This window comes from Ipomoea nil, unplaced genomic scaffold (assembly GCF_001879475.1).
Source record: "Ipomoea nil cultivar Tokyo-kokei standard unplaced genomic scaffold, Asagao_1.1 scaffold2921, whole genome shotgun sequence".
Lineage (NCBI taxonomy): Eukaryota > Viridiplantae > Streptophyta > Magnoliopsida > Solanales > Convolvulaceae > Ipomoea > Ipomoea nil.
Window position 1 is genome coordinate 67,501 of NW_017619349.1, and position 16,939 is coordinate 84,439.

At 35.2% G+C, this 16,939-nt stretch overlaps 1 protein-coding gene across 1 annotated transcript in view; it reads right to left on the reverse strand.

Annotated features, from left to right (window-relative positions):
• The window catches only part of LOC109160791 (beta-D-glucosyl crocetin beta-1,6-glucosyltransferase-like), a 66,922-nt gene extending 51,463 nt beyond the window's left edge, over window positions 1–15,459 (reverse strand). Inside the window, exons 1-2 of the mRNA XM_019309036.1 lie at window positions 14,112–15,459; window positions 6,544–6,781 (exon numbers count right to left, since the gene is read on the reverse strand). Of these exons, the coding sequence (XP_019164581.1) occupies window positions 6,544–6,781; window positions 14,112–15,459 (1,586 nt within the window). The remainder of the gene's footprint in view (window positions 1–6,543; window positions 6,782–14,111) is intronic.
• Window positions 15,460–16,939: the final 1,480 nt, after the last annotated feature.

The following is a 16,939-nucleotide window of genomic DNA, read 5'->3' on the forward strand; positions in this document are numbered from 1 at the left end:
CATGATTTTTAAAGACTCTTTAAAAATTTTAATCGAATACCACACGACTTTTAAAGACTCTTTAAAAATCTTGATTGAATATCGTCTGACTTTTAAAGACTCTCTAAAAGTTTGAATTGAATACCTCCAAACTTTTAAAGTTCATAAAAGTCTTTAAAACTCCATGAAAGTCATGATTGAATACACCCCCCTTAGAGTTGGGATTACTTAGATTTGTTTTTTCTAAGTTCTCCTGATGGTGAAGTTTCGATTAGCTCATTTTTTGGGAGAACTTTATTGATTTTGGGTTAGGCTTTGATGTTAACTTTTTTACAGTTACAATATCATTGCACCTATTGTATCTATTTGGTTTTTTGGAGGCACATTTAATTCGTAATGCTATTTCCCTTTGTTTTGATCAGTGATTAAATCATCGTCCGTATTTGTATGTGGTCTCCATTTTTGAACATAATGTAGCTATGTGGGTGTACAATGTTCATGTATCCTTGTGAAATAGTGGATGTATCATTTGGCTCATTATATACGTGTGCACCAGTTGGTTATGGGCATTGCATATTAGTGGTGCTTTGTCTAAATGTGTGCACATCACCACAGATCCGTATGAATTACTATGTGATTCTTAGAAATCCCACCCACCAATATTAAAATCATGCCATTTCTGTTACTGCACACACAAGATTATTAAAATGCACACTATACTGAACGACAATTCTGTTCTTGCACACAGGTTTTTAAAAACAAAGTGAGTACTGAACGTGGCTTTCCCATTCTAACTGTGTTATTTTGATCTTAAATCATCCCGCACACACACCTAGGAGCATCTGTGCACACACAGTATATCAAGTTTGTTAATCACGAACTAAAGAATATGAACTGTAATAAATTTTGTATTTTCCTGCATGCATAGTTCATTCAACAACCAGGTATTGTTTCCTTCGATTTATTCAATTATGTCATTTTATTAAAAAAAAAAAAAAAAAAACAAAGTGAGTATTGAACGTGATTTTCTAGTTCTAATTGTGTTATTTTGATCTTAAAACTGCCCGCGCACACACGTGGTAACCTCTGTGCACACATAGGCACACAGTATCTCAAGTTTGTTATTCACGTACTAAAAATTCAACAACCATGTACTATTTCTTTCGATTTATTCAATTATTTTTAAAAAAATGATCTACAGTCTATTTAGTACGCACTCCAACTACTTCAAAATCAATTCCTTGCTCTACTATTTTGAAATGCTGCACCGCAAATGGTTGAATTTGTTGGTCGCATTCTGGTCTCCGAAGCTTTGTACCATCTACGGAAACGTCCATTACACATTCATCTAGCCCACCAACATTCTGTTTGCCACCTGTTCGACACACCAACTAAACTAATCATCATCATATTGTTACTAGAAAGTATTGTGTCAATTAAAGCCCTGCCTTAATTACTTGTAATCACAGATATTCGACCATAAACACACACATTACGCAATTTAATGTGACATGTGTCATTCGAAAACTAACAACCTACACTTTGTCCTATCTAGTTGTCTATTAAAATTTGACCATGCACACAGATCGTTCCCTGTTTGCACACGATTTGATATGGTTTATACTCATACTTCATTCTTCACTCAATGAATAAACATTCATCATTCTTAATAAAAAAAACGTATACATTTTCACAAGATATTAGATTATATTTAACAAGCACTAGGATATGTAATTAATATGATCACAACCATTTAATTTTTTTTTTTTTGAATTTATTAAATTAAACTTTTTCTGCCCTAAAATAAAATTAAAAGAAATCATGAACATGGCACATGTATGTGTGTGCGTGTGTGTGTGCGCATGCAAAAACTTAGACTACCCGTGCAGACCAAGTCGTATATGCATTACTTTTGGCTCCCAAAAAAAATTATAACACACAATTTTCTTCCAAATGTTCGCACAATGCATCTAGACCACATGTGTGCACACCTGTCTCACAGCGTGTGCATACGACGCAATAAACGTTTCACCCCCTCCCCAGTATTCGGCTTTGTTTTCAGCCTGTTCATAAACCTAGTCTACCAGTGCCAACCCAGTCGTATATGAATTACTTTGGACCCCAAAAAAATTTATAACACACAAATCGCAGTGTTCATAATTCCTCAAACGAAACAGAATAATAGTACTCAGTTCTACGACTTAATTACCTGGGGTTGTGTCGTCCATGGAGTCTGGGTTCGCATCGTAATTTCTTGGGATTCTGCGCCGTCCATGGTGTCTGTGTTCGGTTTCATGCTTCCACGCCGGAAAAAAAATTGCTCGCAAATCTTGAGGAAATGGTATTGCGTTGCCAGAGTTGTAATCCAATCCTACTATAATTAAAACTCCTTATTTTTTGATAAATATACTAATATATTCTTTTCCTTAATTATGTGAGCTATGCATTCCCATTATTGCCCTTTTTTCCGTTAAATAGGAATCTGCAATTTATTACTCACTCTACATCTAATCCTTCCATCTAAACACATCCTATGACTAGATTTTGTCCTCATGTTTGTATTTTAAGGGGGTTTGCATGTGAATGCAACCCTATATATATATATATATGGTGAGGATCAAGTGAGTACACAATCTTAGGTGAGGACGTGAGGACTAATCTAGACCATTAAATCAAAATAAAAGCATGGCTGAGATTAAAAGTAACAAATCACACGGATTAAGGAAACAAATCCCTTTAAAATATTTAAAAATATAAATTTATGGGTAAATTAGAATCTGTGCATTACTATACAAAATTTGTGCATTACTATACAAAGTGTTGTGCATCGGTAAGTCTAAAGTTGTGCATTCAAACACCACCTAAAACTCCTACAATGGACATCTCAATGTCCTACGGTGCATAGAAATATGTGCACTAATGCACAACTCACCAGCCCACGGTGCACAACTTACAACACTAGGTTGCACAACCAGCACACACGAATGCACAATCGTACTATCTAGGCATTTGTACATATACACGCTCATCCAAATATAGACAATATTATATTCAAAAGAACGAGCGGAAAAAAAATAAAAAATATCGATTACATTGCATGGGCGAACACTCAATCAATGGTGAAGAAATCGCGGCTCCAAATCGCGACGGTGGTGATCCAAAAAAATAGGAAACCAATTAAGGCAAGGATTACACATGCGTTCACACTTAAAAAAATAGAAAAAGACACTACTACCCAACTTTAACAAAAAAGATCAATCCATGTCATCTTAGAAAATCAAATCTGGGCCATCAAAATAAAAAAACAAACGCATAAGATTAATCCTCACGTCCTCACCTAAGAATGCGTCCTCATTTGATCCTCAATATATATATATATATATATATATATATATATATATATATATATATATATATATATATATATATATATATATATACATATATATATATATATATATATATATATATATATATATATATATATATATATATATATATATAGGCTTCGGATCACATGAGGTCACTTAGATGGATGAGATAATGGGGCCTCATCTCATCCATTAAATCATAACATATCAAAGTGTGAGATTGAAAGAGATTTATTTTCCATCTGTGGTAGTAGTCTATGCATAAGGGTGTATAAGTAATTGTAATATTAGAGCTATATATGGTTAGGAATAGATTGGAATATATTCCATGCTAAGGATCAATTAATTATGGTGTTGAATAATATATTTACGGTTATAAATTATTGTTGATAGAGTGTGAGTTGTATTTAAACATTTGTACTCAGCAATAGTGTTTTGCGGTGGGATATCTCCTCAACAATGAATGTGCAACTGGAAAGAGGTATGTGCAACTTTAATAGAAGTGTGTTATGGGTTATGTTCTGTTTGTGCAGCCATTTAGTTAAGTCGGTGCGTTGAGTTAAGAACCCAACGCACAAGCCCAAAAACTAAACCGAACAAACGTCAGACCTACTAGAATCCAGTGTAAATTTTAAACCCAAAAAAAAAAAAAAAAAAAAAAAACACACACCCATTGTAAACCCCAATCGCACAGACCATAACAACAAAAAGCACCAAATAAATATATAAAATAACAACACACCAACTGTTAATAGATCATAACATGTTACAATTAAAATACACATACTAAAATTGCTTTACGTAAAAAAACAAAAACCAAGCTATAAAAATATGGTAAAAGTTTGCCTCAATTCTAGTTGACAATCCAAATAAGAGATATTTGGCCTGAAAACTTGTCAACGTATTTGTGACCCAAGACACAAGCCGAACACATAAAATGCACACAGAAAAACTTCATAACACAACGCAAACTTATGTTCATTAATTTTTAAATTGAATAACGGAATCAACATGCAACAAAAACCACAACCATACCGCTGATTGATCATACCCGTCATAACAAAGAATTTAAGCCAAACACACACACGGGAAAACAAATTGCACACACAGCATAACAAAGAATTGAAGCCAAATGCACACACGGAAAAACAAACTGCACACACCCGATACAATACCATAATTAAGTAGTGCACAAGCCCATAAAATCTGGTAATTAATTATTACACCCTAATTAAGACACTACCAAAAAGACAACAACACCCCCACATGCAAATAAATCACACGCACAAAGCATTATATTCAGCCAAATCTAATCCATCCAAAAACCCAAATAAACGCACTAGATCAAGCCTCACCACCTCGCCTGACAAAGGTAACCTCACCGGATCCAAAATCTATATATATATATATAGGGTCCGGATCAGGTGAGGACCTAATCTTAGGTGAGGACGTGAGGACTAATGTAGACCATTAAATCAGAATGACGTGAGGACTAATGTAGACCATTAAATCAGAATGATGTATGATTGAGATTAAAAGAAACAAATCACACGGATTAAGAAAACAAATCCCTTTAAAATATTAAAATATATAAATTTAGGATAAATCAGTCTTATTAAAAGATGTGCATTCCTATACAAAATGTTGTGCATTCCTATACTGAGTCTTGTGCATCAATAACTTCATTGTTGTGCATTCAAACCCCGCCAAAAAATCATACAGTGAACATCCAATGTTCTACGATGCATTGAACTATGTGCTATAATGCACAACTCCCTAGCCTATAGTGCACAACTTACAACACTAGGTTGCACAATCAGCACACACGAATGCACAATCGTACTACCCAGGCATTTATACATATACACGACAATCCAAATATAGACAATATTATAATCAAAAGAACAAGCGAAAAAAAATAAAAAATACTGATTAGTTTGCATGGGCGAACACTCAATCAATGATGAAGAAATCGCGGCTCCAAATTGCAACGGTGATGATCCAAGAAAATAGGAAACCAATTTGGCCAAGGATTATACATGCGTTCACACTTAAAAAAAAAATAGAAAAAGACACTATTATCCCACTTTAACAAAAAAGATCAATCCATGTCATCTCAAAAACTCAAATCTGGACCATCCAAATAAAAAAACAAACGCACAAGATTAGTCATCACGTCCTCACCTAAGATTAGGTCCTCACCTGATCCGGATTCTATATATATATATATATATATATATATATATATATATATATATATATATATATATATATATATATATATATATATATATATATATATATGGTGCAGATCCCATGAGACCTCTTTATTAAATGAGATGGTGAGATGAGATTCCATCCATTTATAAATTTGTAATGGATGGATGAGATTGAATGAGGAATATAATGTAAATAAGGGCATATTTTAAATAGGGGGTTTAAAAGTAATTGTATTAATGTGTTAATTTTGGTTAGAATTAGATTGGAATCTTTGCCATAATCAAGGATTACAAATATTATGGAAATAAGTTGTAGTCAATTCTAGACAATGTCAGTAAGAGTTTAACCGTGAGCTTTTGATTTGTGATTGGAACGAATTTTCAGAGGTTGAAGATGGCGAGTAGCGTATGTATGAGAGTTGCTGACTTAAGTATGTAATTAACTTTGTACATTGGTCTGTGCATCCAGGTCCTACGGCGTGTGCGTGAACGGAATTTGTATGTTTATTTTGAATGAATTAGACGGTATGATTGTTTTTGTGGTTAGTGTATAAAATGCGGTGTGTGCGTTTGTTTATGACGGAGTGTGCGTCATGGGCCATAGCAGTTTTGTGTGTGAGTTTGTTCACGTCGGCCTGTGCGTGTGTGTATTATTTGTGGTCTGTGTGTGATGACAAATAATATGTAATGTGGAATATACAGATGTAATTCAATATAAGCTAAGGTGGATTCGATGAATGGGATACGAATTAGAAGGTGAGTACTAAGTTTATAAAAATACAATAAAATAAAATATACATATTCAAGGAGTCAAAAAGAATTACAATTATGTAATCATCAATTTTGTTACGCTCGTGACTAATTTAGGGACTTAAATATTAGCCTAGAACGCACCTACTGCCCCTCATAAAAACACAACATTACACATAAGCTATAAACCTTCGTGGATTTGAAGATTCAACAACTCTCCTAACCCCAACTCGACCACAACTCTCTTCTGACAAGCATTAAACTGCCTCATCGGTGCGACCAAATGCTTGGGAGAAGCACGAATCTTCAAAAGCGGAAATAGTTTCAAGTCATCCGCGTCTAGCCCATCATCCTCCTCATCCAAATTCGTGTCTGGTTGCGGAACAGGGGGTGCTTCAACATCCTCGGACGACATCAAATGTGCAGCTTCTACCGCATCTACCGTCTCTACAGCCGTGACACCTAGACATACCAAAATTGATGCATTATTAGCAACAAAAGATACCACAAAACAGTAAAAAAAAATTATCATACTCCTGAGCACTCACTTTTCCCTCCCAACGCACATACCAGAATCGGGAAATCAGCAGCCCAATATTACACACTAGCTTATTACTTAGAACGCACCAACCAAGTAGCAATTACAGTATTACGCACAAACATCACCCCAAGAACGCACACACTAATTGCCAGTACAATATGCTCTACAATATTATAACAAATGAGAACATGACAAGCCAATCACGATTAAAGCTACCTTATATACACACACACACACACACACACACACACACACACACACACACACACAAAACAAAAAAAAAAAACAAAATATATTCCGGATACTTCTAACAAAACTAACATTAATGAACCCCAACTCCAAATATGTCCAACAAGCGCACAGACTTCCCCACACCACCGTACACACGTAAACGTAGATCTTAAAAATACAATATTACGCACAAACCTCATACCAACAACGCACACACTAATTAATACTCCCGTATGCTACACAATATTTAATGTGGAATACACAGATGTAAAGCAATATAAGCTAAGATGGATTTGATGAATGTGATACGAATTAGATGGGAATATTAAGTTTATAAATACAAAATAAAATATAATATATGAATTCAAGTATTCAAAAAAATATCACCAAATTTTCAAATATCTCATAAAAAGAAATATCTTCAACATTCTCGGACGGCATCAAATGTACAGTCGTGACACCTAAACATACCAAAATTAATGCATTATTATCAACAAAAAATTACCACAAATAGTAAAAAAAAAATTATCATACTCGTGAGCACTGACTTTTCCCCCAGCGCACAGACCAGAATCCCCCTCCCAGCAGCCCAATAGTACGCACTAGCTTATTACTTAGAACGCACCAACCAATCAGCAATTACAGTATTACGCACAAATATCACCCCAAGAACGCACACGCCTAAAATGTAGAACGCATCAACGAATTACTAATTACAATATCACACACAAACCTCATACCAATAACGCACACATATGTAAATCACTATAAGCTAAGGTGGATTTGATAAAAGGAATACGAATTAGATGAGAATATTAAGTTTATAAAAATAAAATAAAATATAATATATGAATTCAAGTATTCAAAAAAATAACACCAATTTAACAAAAATCTCATTAAAAGAAATACAATTATCTAACCATCCATTTTGTTAACACACGTGATTAGTTTAGTGACTCAACGCACAAGCCTAAAACGTAGAACACTTGAACGAATTACTAATTACAATGTTACGCACAAGCTGAAAACGTAGAATGCACCAACCAATAATCCAATAACCTTAACCTATGCAAATTAACTAATAAATGAATCAAAATCTAAAACAAAGTCCAAAAATGGGTTAACTTGGCCATAATAATTAAATTGCAGGTCTTAAACACAGATAGGTTTATAGGAATATGCCAAACATCATAGATGGACTATGTCGAGTAGAAATAAGAAACAACGAATTCAAAACAAACAAATTTCTAGCATTCAAACTTTGTAAACCTAGATTTTTTATTCTAAAATTTTAAAATCAAAACTTAATCCACATTGCTTTAAAATCCAGAAGACGGTATAAAAACATATACATTCATACATACGTATGTACATACACACACAGCATCAAAGCAAATTGGGTTTGAGAGAAAAACCTAGAATCCAAACGCCGAAAGATTAGAGGAGAGAGGCGGCGAGCAGCGGCGGAGGAGAACCGTTCGAGTTGGGAATACTTCCGCAAGTCCCGAGAAAATAACGTAGCAGAGCACAAGTAACAAATATTTATCTTTATATATATATATATATATATATATATATATATATATATATATATATATATAACGACGGGGACAGACCGAAAAAGGAGAGGAGCTCGCTCGCGAAACACAGAAGACTCCGCCCTAAAGCTTGCGTGGCAGCGATGGAGAGAAGAGATACAAGAGGAAGTCTATCGACGCTGAGGAAGTGAAGAGTCCCGGCAGAGCATTTAAAAGATTGGTATTGATTTTATCCCAAAAATAACGCTGCACAATCATACACACGCGCTATAATTAAGGGATTTGAAATAAATACACAGACAAAAGACAAAAATGACCCTAGGTCCTTTTAAAATGATCAGCACATGGGATCCAAAAACAACCAATCTGAACCGTTAAGAATTAAAAGTAAACGAACAAGATGACGTCTCACTATCTCATCAAATTATGGGTCTCATTGGATCTAATATCTATATATATATATATATATATATATATATATGTGTGTGTGTGTGTGTGTGTGTGTGTGTGTGTGTGTGTGTGTGTGTGTGTACATATATACATATATGCGTGCGCGCGCGCGTACGGACACACACACACACACACATATATTTATATATATATATATATATATATATATATATATATATATATATATATATATATATATAACTATCTTTCACCCATCAATAAATCCACCAATGTGTCTAAGCCTTCTCACCCCCATTTCCTTACCCCCCCCCCCCCCCTCCTCTTCTCTACCCACACCGGTGAGGGCGCCACCAACGTGATGGGAGGCGATCGGCCCCCACTGGCTAACATTATGACCCTAAGAATCTGGTAAACCCCCTTCGCCGGCCAAGAACATTCACCCATCGCCCACCGGTCATGACCCATCGTTATACCCTGCACCACGGCGCGCGTAGCACTGTGCGTCCCGCGCCTCCCAAAATGACGCCGTTTTGATAAGTTATGTATGGAGTTGACGTGATTATGTGTATTTGTTTATACAATTATGGGTATTATACAATTATGTACATTTTTATACAATCATGTACATCTTTTTTAACTTTCAAAAAAAAAATGTACATCTTTTTTACACCATTATGTACATCTGAAATGTGTATTATGTTAAGAGTTGATGTTTATTATGTTAAAAGTTTATGTATATTATATATTATGTTAGATTATATGTATTATCTTTTTAGAAAAAAGTATGTGTATTTTGTTATACAATTATATACATTCATGTATACAATTTTGTGTATTCTAGTATAAATTTATGTACATTTTTAAACATGAGATTTTTTTTTTTTACAGAAAATTAACTGCCAACACAAGGTAGCGAAATTTCAAAACAAAAATAAAAACAAATCTGAACGACGTCATTTTACATCAAGGCGTACCATGTAATGCGTGCCCTGGTGTAGGATATAAATTGCCGGTCATGACCCCTCCTTGGGCCAACCTATCTATCCCTCTAGCCCAATATTCAACCCCCTTCACGGCAAATTATTGGTCCACACAATGTTATGTGGAACATAACAAAAAATACATTTTTAATATACTAAATGTACATTATTTTTGTACTGAATATACATTATATAATATAATGTACACTCAGTACAAAAATAATGTACATCCCCTAAATACAATGTATATTATTTTTGTACTAAATGTATATTATTTTATATTGAATGTACATTATTTTATAATATACAAAATATGGTCCACACAACTTGTGTAAACCGTGTTCCATACAATAATGATTGCCCCCTTCTCCTCCCCCCTCTTTTGGGCTTACTCGCCCCCTTCTTCCAAACCCAACACGTTTTTACCCCTCCTTTTGAGCCTCTCTACCTCCCTCCTTCCAAGCCCACAAACACCCATTTTTTATTCTTCATGGACAAGACCATGCTAACCCAATGCGCTCTTGCCCCCTATGGCCCCATCAACATTTATTGTAGACTCATTCCATAACTACTATCGTATATAATTTTTTTCATGTGTAAAGTGACAATTTTATTATTGAAGAGTATATCAATTATTTCATATAATTTTTTAAAATTTCATCTACTAAATCTTCATATATACTGAATCTCTTTATTCGTAATGAAAAATTATTAGTTTTTTAATATTTATAAACATGTATCTTTTTGTCTTCAGTTTCAAGGTTACGTTAAATCTCAATTTGCTAGTTAGAAAATAATTTATCTTTTTAAATAATCAATTTATAGTGATATTTATATGTTTGGTTGCATATTTCTATAGCAGTGCAATATACGACCAGTATGTCTTATTGGTAATGTTTTTGTCTCTTACAGAAATTCTTGAACACATTTAAGCAAAATGGATGCTCAAATGATAGTCATTGATTTGTGAATTATAATATGTATATTCATGTCACTTTTTCACATCAATTTTTCTTCATATCAGTTTTTTAATATCAATTAATGATCTAACATGATTATTTTTTGTAATGGTCTTATTGTAAATAGAAAATTAAAAATGCAATTGGTTAGTACACTTTTGTAAAGAGACATCAATATCAACCAGCACAAGCGTGGACCGTTCCTAAAACTTGCTATGAAATTCAAGTAATAAAATTTTAATAATGATAAATTAATTATAACTGCGTGAACACCGTGAGCATTATTAAATTAAAAATTTTAATAATGATAAATTAATTATAACTGCGTGAACACCGTGAGCATTATTAAATTAATAGCACTCATAATATTATTCATTTGTAAGACCTATATATCATTCGTATAGATACGTGTAACGTGTGTGTGTATATATTTCTATTTTAATTTAATTTGACGCTTATATATGCAGTTGGTTAAAGATCCAAGAACATAACATAACAGGAAATTTTAAAAAATACTAACAAAACCAAACTTAAATGAATGTGTGATATCTACTTATATATATATATATATATATATAGGGATGCACTCAGGTGGGAATAATTATTCAGAAATACTAACCTAAACCAAACTTAAATGAATATGCGTGATTTGAACTTGGCCAAACATATCCAAGATCTGCTCTGCCTCACGCACAAGGTCATTATCGAGTTTGAATATCTACATTACCCGATCAAAAGATACTAGATATGATCCATGTGTTGCCAAGAGCCAATCAAAAAGTAATCAGCTTGCACACATGAACAGACATATTGACCATGTAATATTTAAACATAAATGTATAAATTAAAAACATAAAGTAAACGGATGAAGGTCGGATTTATAGTAATTCAATAATGACATAATCATTCTAATTTACTCTTCTCCTTTTTCACTAGCTTAGGAGAAAATTCAATAGGTATATATCACAAAATACAACGTGATTTGAACCGGGTCATCCCAAGCTTTGATCACTAAACTCACCTAGGGGTGTAAATGAGCCAAGAAGCGGCTTGGTCAAAGCTCAGCTCGAGCTCGGTCAATATCGAGCTCGAGTCGAGCTCAAGCGACTCGTTTGGTAATCGAGCTCGAGCCGAGCCTAGAATTCTAGGCTCGTGGCTCGTCGAACCATATAATATATAATATATATAATAATGATATAATATAATATTATAATAATAATTATAAATAACAATTAGAAATTAGAATTTTAAACTCAAAATTCCTAAAAGATTTCTATTATTTATGTATATGGATAAAACAAAGTAGTTTGAATTTTAAACCAAAAGCATTAAATATGTCAAATTCAATGTCAAAATCGAGCTCAAGATCGAACTCGAGTTCGAACTCGAACAATCGAGCTACTCGAGCTGAGCTCGAGCAGCCCGAAAATTACCAAGCTCGAGCTCGAACTCGAGCCGAGCCTCCATTAACGAGCACGAGGTCAAGCCTACCCAGGCTTGAGCTCGGCTCACCTCGTTTACACCTCTAAACTCACCTAATGATTGTTAGCTTTTTGCAAGAAACACCTTCTTGCTACTCAACTTTTTCCACTAGTAGAGAGTATTCTTTACTACAATTTGAGTCAAAAAATATTGATGAAGTTTGAAAGTATTTTGAGTTTTTAGCATATTATGAATCTTGATACGAGAAGTTAAATTAGACTTGCAATTTCTCTCTCAATGTTATTATTATTTTTTTTTGAATTAAAGTGGTGAGAGAAATTCGTAATTTGTATTAGAAGGTGTGCATGGGATAAATCATGTGTTAATTTTTAAGTCTACAAGATCTATTTATAAACTTGTGTTTGAAAATATCAATTGAAAAAGTGTGTGTGTGTATATATGTAGAGTTAATGCCAGCCAAGGTCCCTTGACTTTGGTGGTTCCGCCAACTATCGTCCTTAACTTTAATATGTCTCAGTATAGTCATCTGACTTTGTAATTTTGACCTCCAACGGTCCTCCCGTTAGTATCTCACGTTTACCCCATTAATTTCAGGGATAAAATGGTAATTTCTTATTGTTTATTGATTTTTAAAGAATAAAATAAATATTTAATTATTAAATAATAATAATAATAATAATATTAAAAAAAATAAAAAAGAATTCCCGCTGGAGACGAAGAAGTCTTCGTCTCCGGCAGGGTCCCTTCGTCTCCTGCCCGGAGACGAAGGTACCTCTTCGTCTCCAGACGAAGACGAAGAGGTTCGTCTCCAGACCGAAGACGAAGAGGTTCGTCTCCAGCCATGGAAACCAAAGGACCTTTATGGTCAACATGACCGGAGATATTCTTCGTCTCTGGCCACGGAGTCGAAGGTCCCTTGGTCTCCATGGCCGGAGATGAAGGGACCCTGCCGAAGACGAAGACTTCTTCACCTCGTTCTTCTTTTCTTTTTTTTTTTCTTTTTTTTTTTAATTTTTTTAATTTTTTTTTAATTTTAAATATTTATTTTATTTTTAAATATTTTAAAAATTCTTTTAAATTTGATAACCGCCAGACCAGGTAAACAAATAATTTTGGGTTAAATTGCCTGAAAGTGATTGTAATTTTGGGTTAAATTGCCTGAATAGGATTAAATGTAACAACCCACAATAGTGGATGACTAAAAGTGAAATTTGCTCTATAATTATTGATCACAGAGTATAACAATTTAAAAAGTTTCACTAATAAGGCTTAAATTTTGTGTAAATATAAGTTTTATTAAATATTTCAAAATAATAAAGACAAAATTATATAGTAAACACAACCACATATTTGCATAGCTAGTTCTAACTTCTTGTTCTCCGCACGATAGTTCAGTTGGTCACATGAGTGAAGTTTGGAAATAATAACCCGAGATCAAGTCTCACTCTAGATATAGCAAATAAACATAGATGAAGTTTGAGAATAATAACACTGAGATTGTTATTTTTCCTTCTCCCAGATGCTTGTCAGACCGGAGCCTTTGAGGTTGAAAATTCAACATTTTGGGAACAAAGTCTTGACTTCTTCACTATCAAAAGTAACAATGTACTCAATTATTATCCCATGCAAATCTTTGAAACACAATCGCTGAGCAAATTTAACATTTTAATCGATGTTATTAACGTATACCACAAAGTTTTCTCAACTCCACGGCAGCCGCATCAATCTCCTCCTCTTTTTTCAGCTTTAATCTATCGCTCATATGCTTAACTCTCCTCTTCAAAGCCTCCCCACTCTCGCCACCCATAGCCTCCTTCACAACTCTGGCAATCTCCTCCCGGCAAAGCTTGCCGGCGGCGTCTCTCGCGATCTCCACCGCCAACCCCATCTCCTCCAAGAACCTTGCGTTGACCGGCTGGTCGGAGTGCATGGGCATGGCGATGATGGGAACCCTGGAATTCAAGCTCTCCATTATCGAGTTCCACCCGCAATGAGTCAGAAACCCACCCACACTGGAGTGGCTCAGAATCTTGACCTGCGGGGCCCACCCTTCGACTACTCTCCCTCTCTCCCCTATCCTCTTCGAAAACCCTTGTGGGAGTGTGTCTTCAGCGCTGACCTTCTCATCGCCATTTGGAAACCTAAGAACCCATATGAAGTTCACATTGGTATCATCAACTAGCAGCTCCAAACCATGGGCTATCTCCTCTGTGTCTTCCTTTGACAGGAAATATTCACTCCCGAATGAAATGTATACCACTGAACCTTCTTCTTTCTCCCCAAGCCAATCCAAGAGCTCTGATTTTTCTTCTTCGTGTTTCTCGTTCTGCTGATGAGGATCCTGGGCTAGTAATCCGATCGGCACAACCTTGCAGCCAAGGAATCTTGAATAATATTCTATGTATTTGGGCTCCATTTCCATGGAGCTACTTATCAACACCATTTGTGGATTTGACAGATACTCTTCCGGATCTCTCCCACCTCGCATCACATGATCGATTGTAGCGCGAAAACAAGGATCTGCAAAGCCTTTAAGTCGGATTTCCGGGAAAGGGTATTCGGAGAGAGGATCCCGGGTGGCGAAGGTGATGTAAGAGGAGGTGGCGGCGCAGACGTTGTAGAACCGGACGGCGGGGACGTTGAGATCACGCGCCACCCCTTCAGCCCAAACCTGGAGGAAGTCCAGCACCAGCAAATCCGGGCTCAGGGCTTCCATGATTTTGCGGAAGTTGGGCTTTGACATCCCCAACGCCTTCCGGAGCGTGGGTTGCAGGTGGCGCGGGAGGCCGTTCGTCGTGTGATAATGCGGCGGGAGCTCCGGCAGCTCCGGCAGGTGGAGCTCCACTAGGCGGATGGAATCCGAGTACTTTTCCGGTATCATTTTCTTGACGGAGGAAAGGATAATGGGCGTGGAACATAGGTGAATCAAGAACCCTCTGTCGGAGAGATTCTTGGCCAGTCCCAGGTACGGAGTAACGTGGCCGTGAGCCAAAAATGGAAACATCAATACGGTGGGGCTTCTAGCTGCTTCACCCATGGCCGCACACTTTTCCACAGAGAGATTTGGATTCGGTTTTTGGAGAAAATAGAGGAATTTGAAATGAATTATATAGACACTTGTTAAAAAACTTGTGGTTGAGTAGCATAATGGTTGAATCCCCAATATTAAGGGTTTCCAATATTCTGACCTGACAGAGTATGTGAGAAGATGTAAATTACGTAGACTTAATGATTTAGCAGAATAATTATGATTTTCTCACATAGGAGGTTACACGTTCAAACTCTCTTGAAAAAAAATTAAAAAAATTAGAGAGAATGAAAAATGGATGAAAAATCAAAAACTGATAATTGAAGTAAATGACCAGTTGAAATACTAACTTTTACTCCGTCATTAAAATTTTATATGTAAACAATTTTTCTTAGAACCCACAGAATACAAATAAATTATCATTATTGGTCAAATAAAGAAATAAAAATTAAAAAAATAAACATTAAAGAGTTCATTTAGTAAAACTTAGGTCGTGTTTGATAAAATAGTTAACCTATCAATCAATTTTGACTTATTTGATCACTATTAGTTATTTGACTTGGTTAAACAATCAATATGAATGCTTGATTAATTAATTTTTTGTAACAATTTTTTTTTTGAAAGAAAAAATGTTAAAATTCAGAAAGCTGTTCAAAGTAACTTTTTCGATCACTTTTTGAAAAAGTCATTTCGTATGTAATCAGCTAATAACCGCTTATTTACCAAAAAAAAAAACTTTTCTATAATTAGTTAAGGGTCCGTTTGGAAAGCAGAAAAATGACTTCTGGAAAATGAGTCATTTTTCCGGAAAATATTTTCCTTTCCAGTGTTTGGTTGCATTCTGGAAAACTGTTTTTGTGTGTTTGGTTCATTTTCTTAAAAATAAGTAGAATTGTATAATTAAACATTTTAATTATTTTATTTAGAATATTACAACATGTATAATATATAATAATATAATAATAATTTTAAATATAATAAAAAAAATAACTAATAGTATATCAAAAATATTATGGTGGTGGTGGTAGTGGTGTTATTTGTTATATAATAATAATAATAATAATAATAATAATAATAATAATAATAATAATAATAATAATAATAATAATAATAATAATAATAATAATAATAATAATAATAATAACTGGTGGTGGTATGACGGTGGTGGCGGTGGTTGCGGCGACGGCGGTATGGTGGTGGTGGTGGCAGTGGTTGTGGCGGCGGTGGTATGGTGGTGGTGGTGGCGACGGTGGTTGCGGTGGTATAGTCGTGGTGGCGGCGGCGGTGGTGGTTGTGGTGGCGGCGGCGGCGACGGTGGTAGGGTGGTGGTGGTGGCGGCGGTGATGGTTGCGGTGGTGGTGGCGGCGATGGTGGTGGTGGTGGCGACGGTGGTTGCTGTGGTATGGTGGTGGCGGCGGCGGTGGTGGTAGTGGTGGTGGTGGCGGCGACGATGGTTGCGGTGGTATGGTGTTGATGGTGTTGGTGGTGG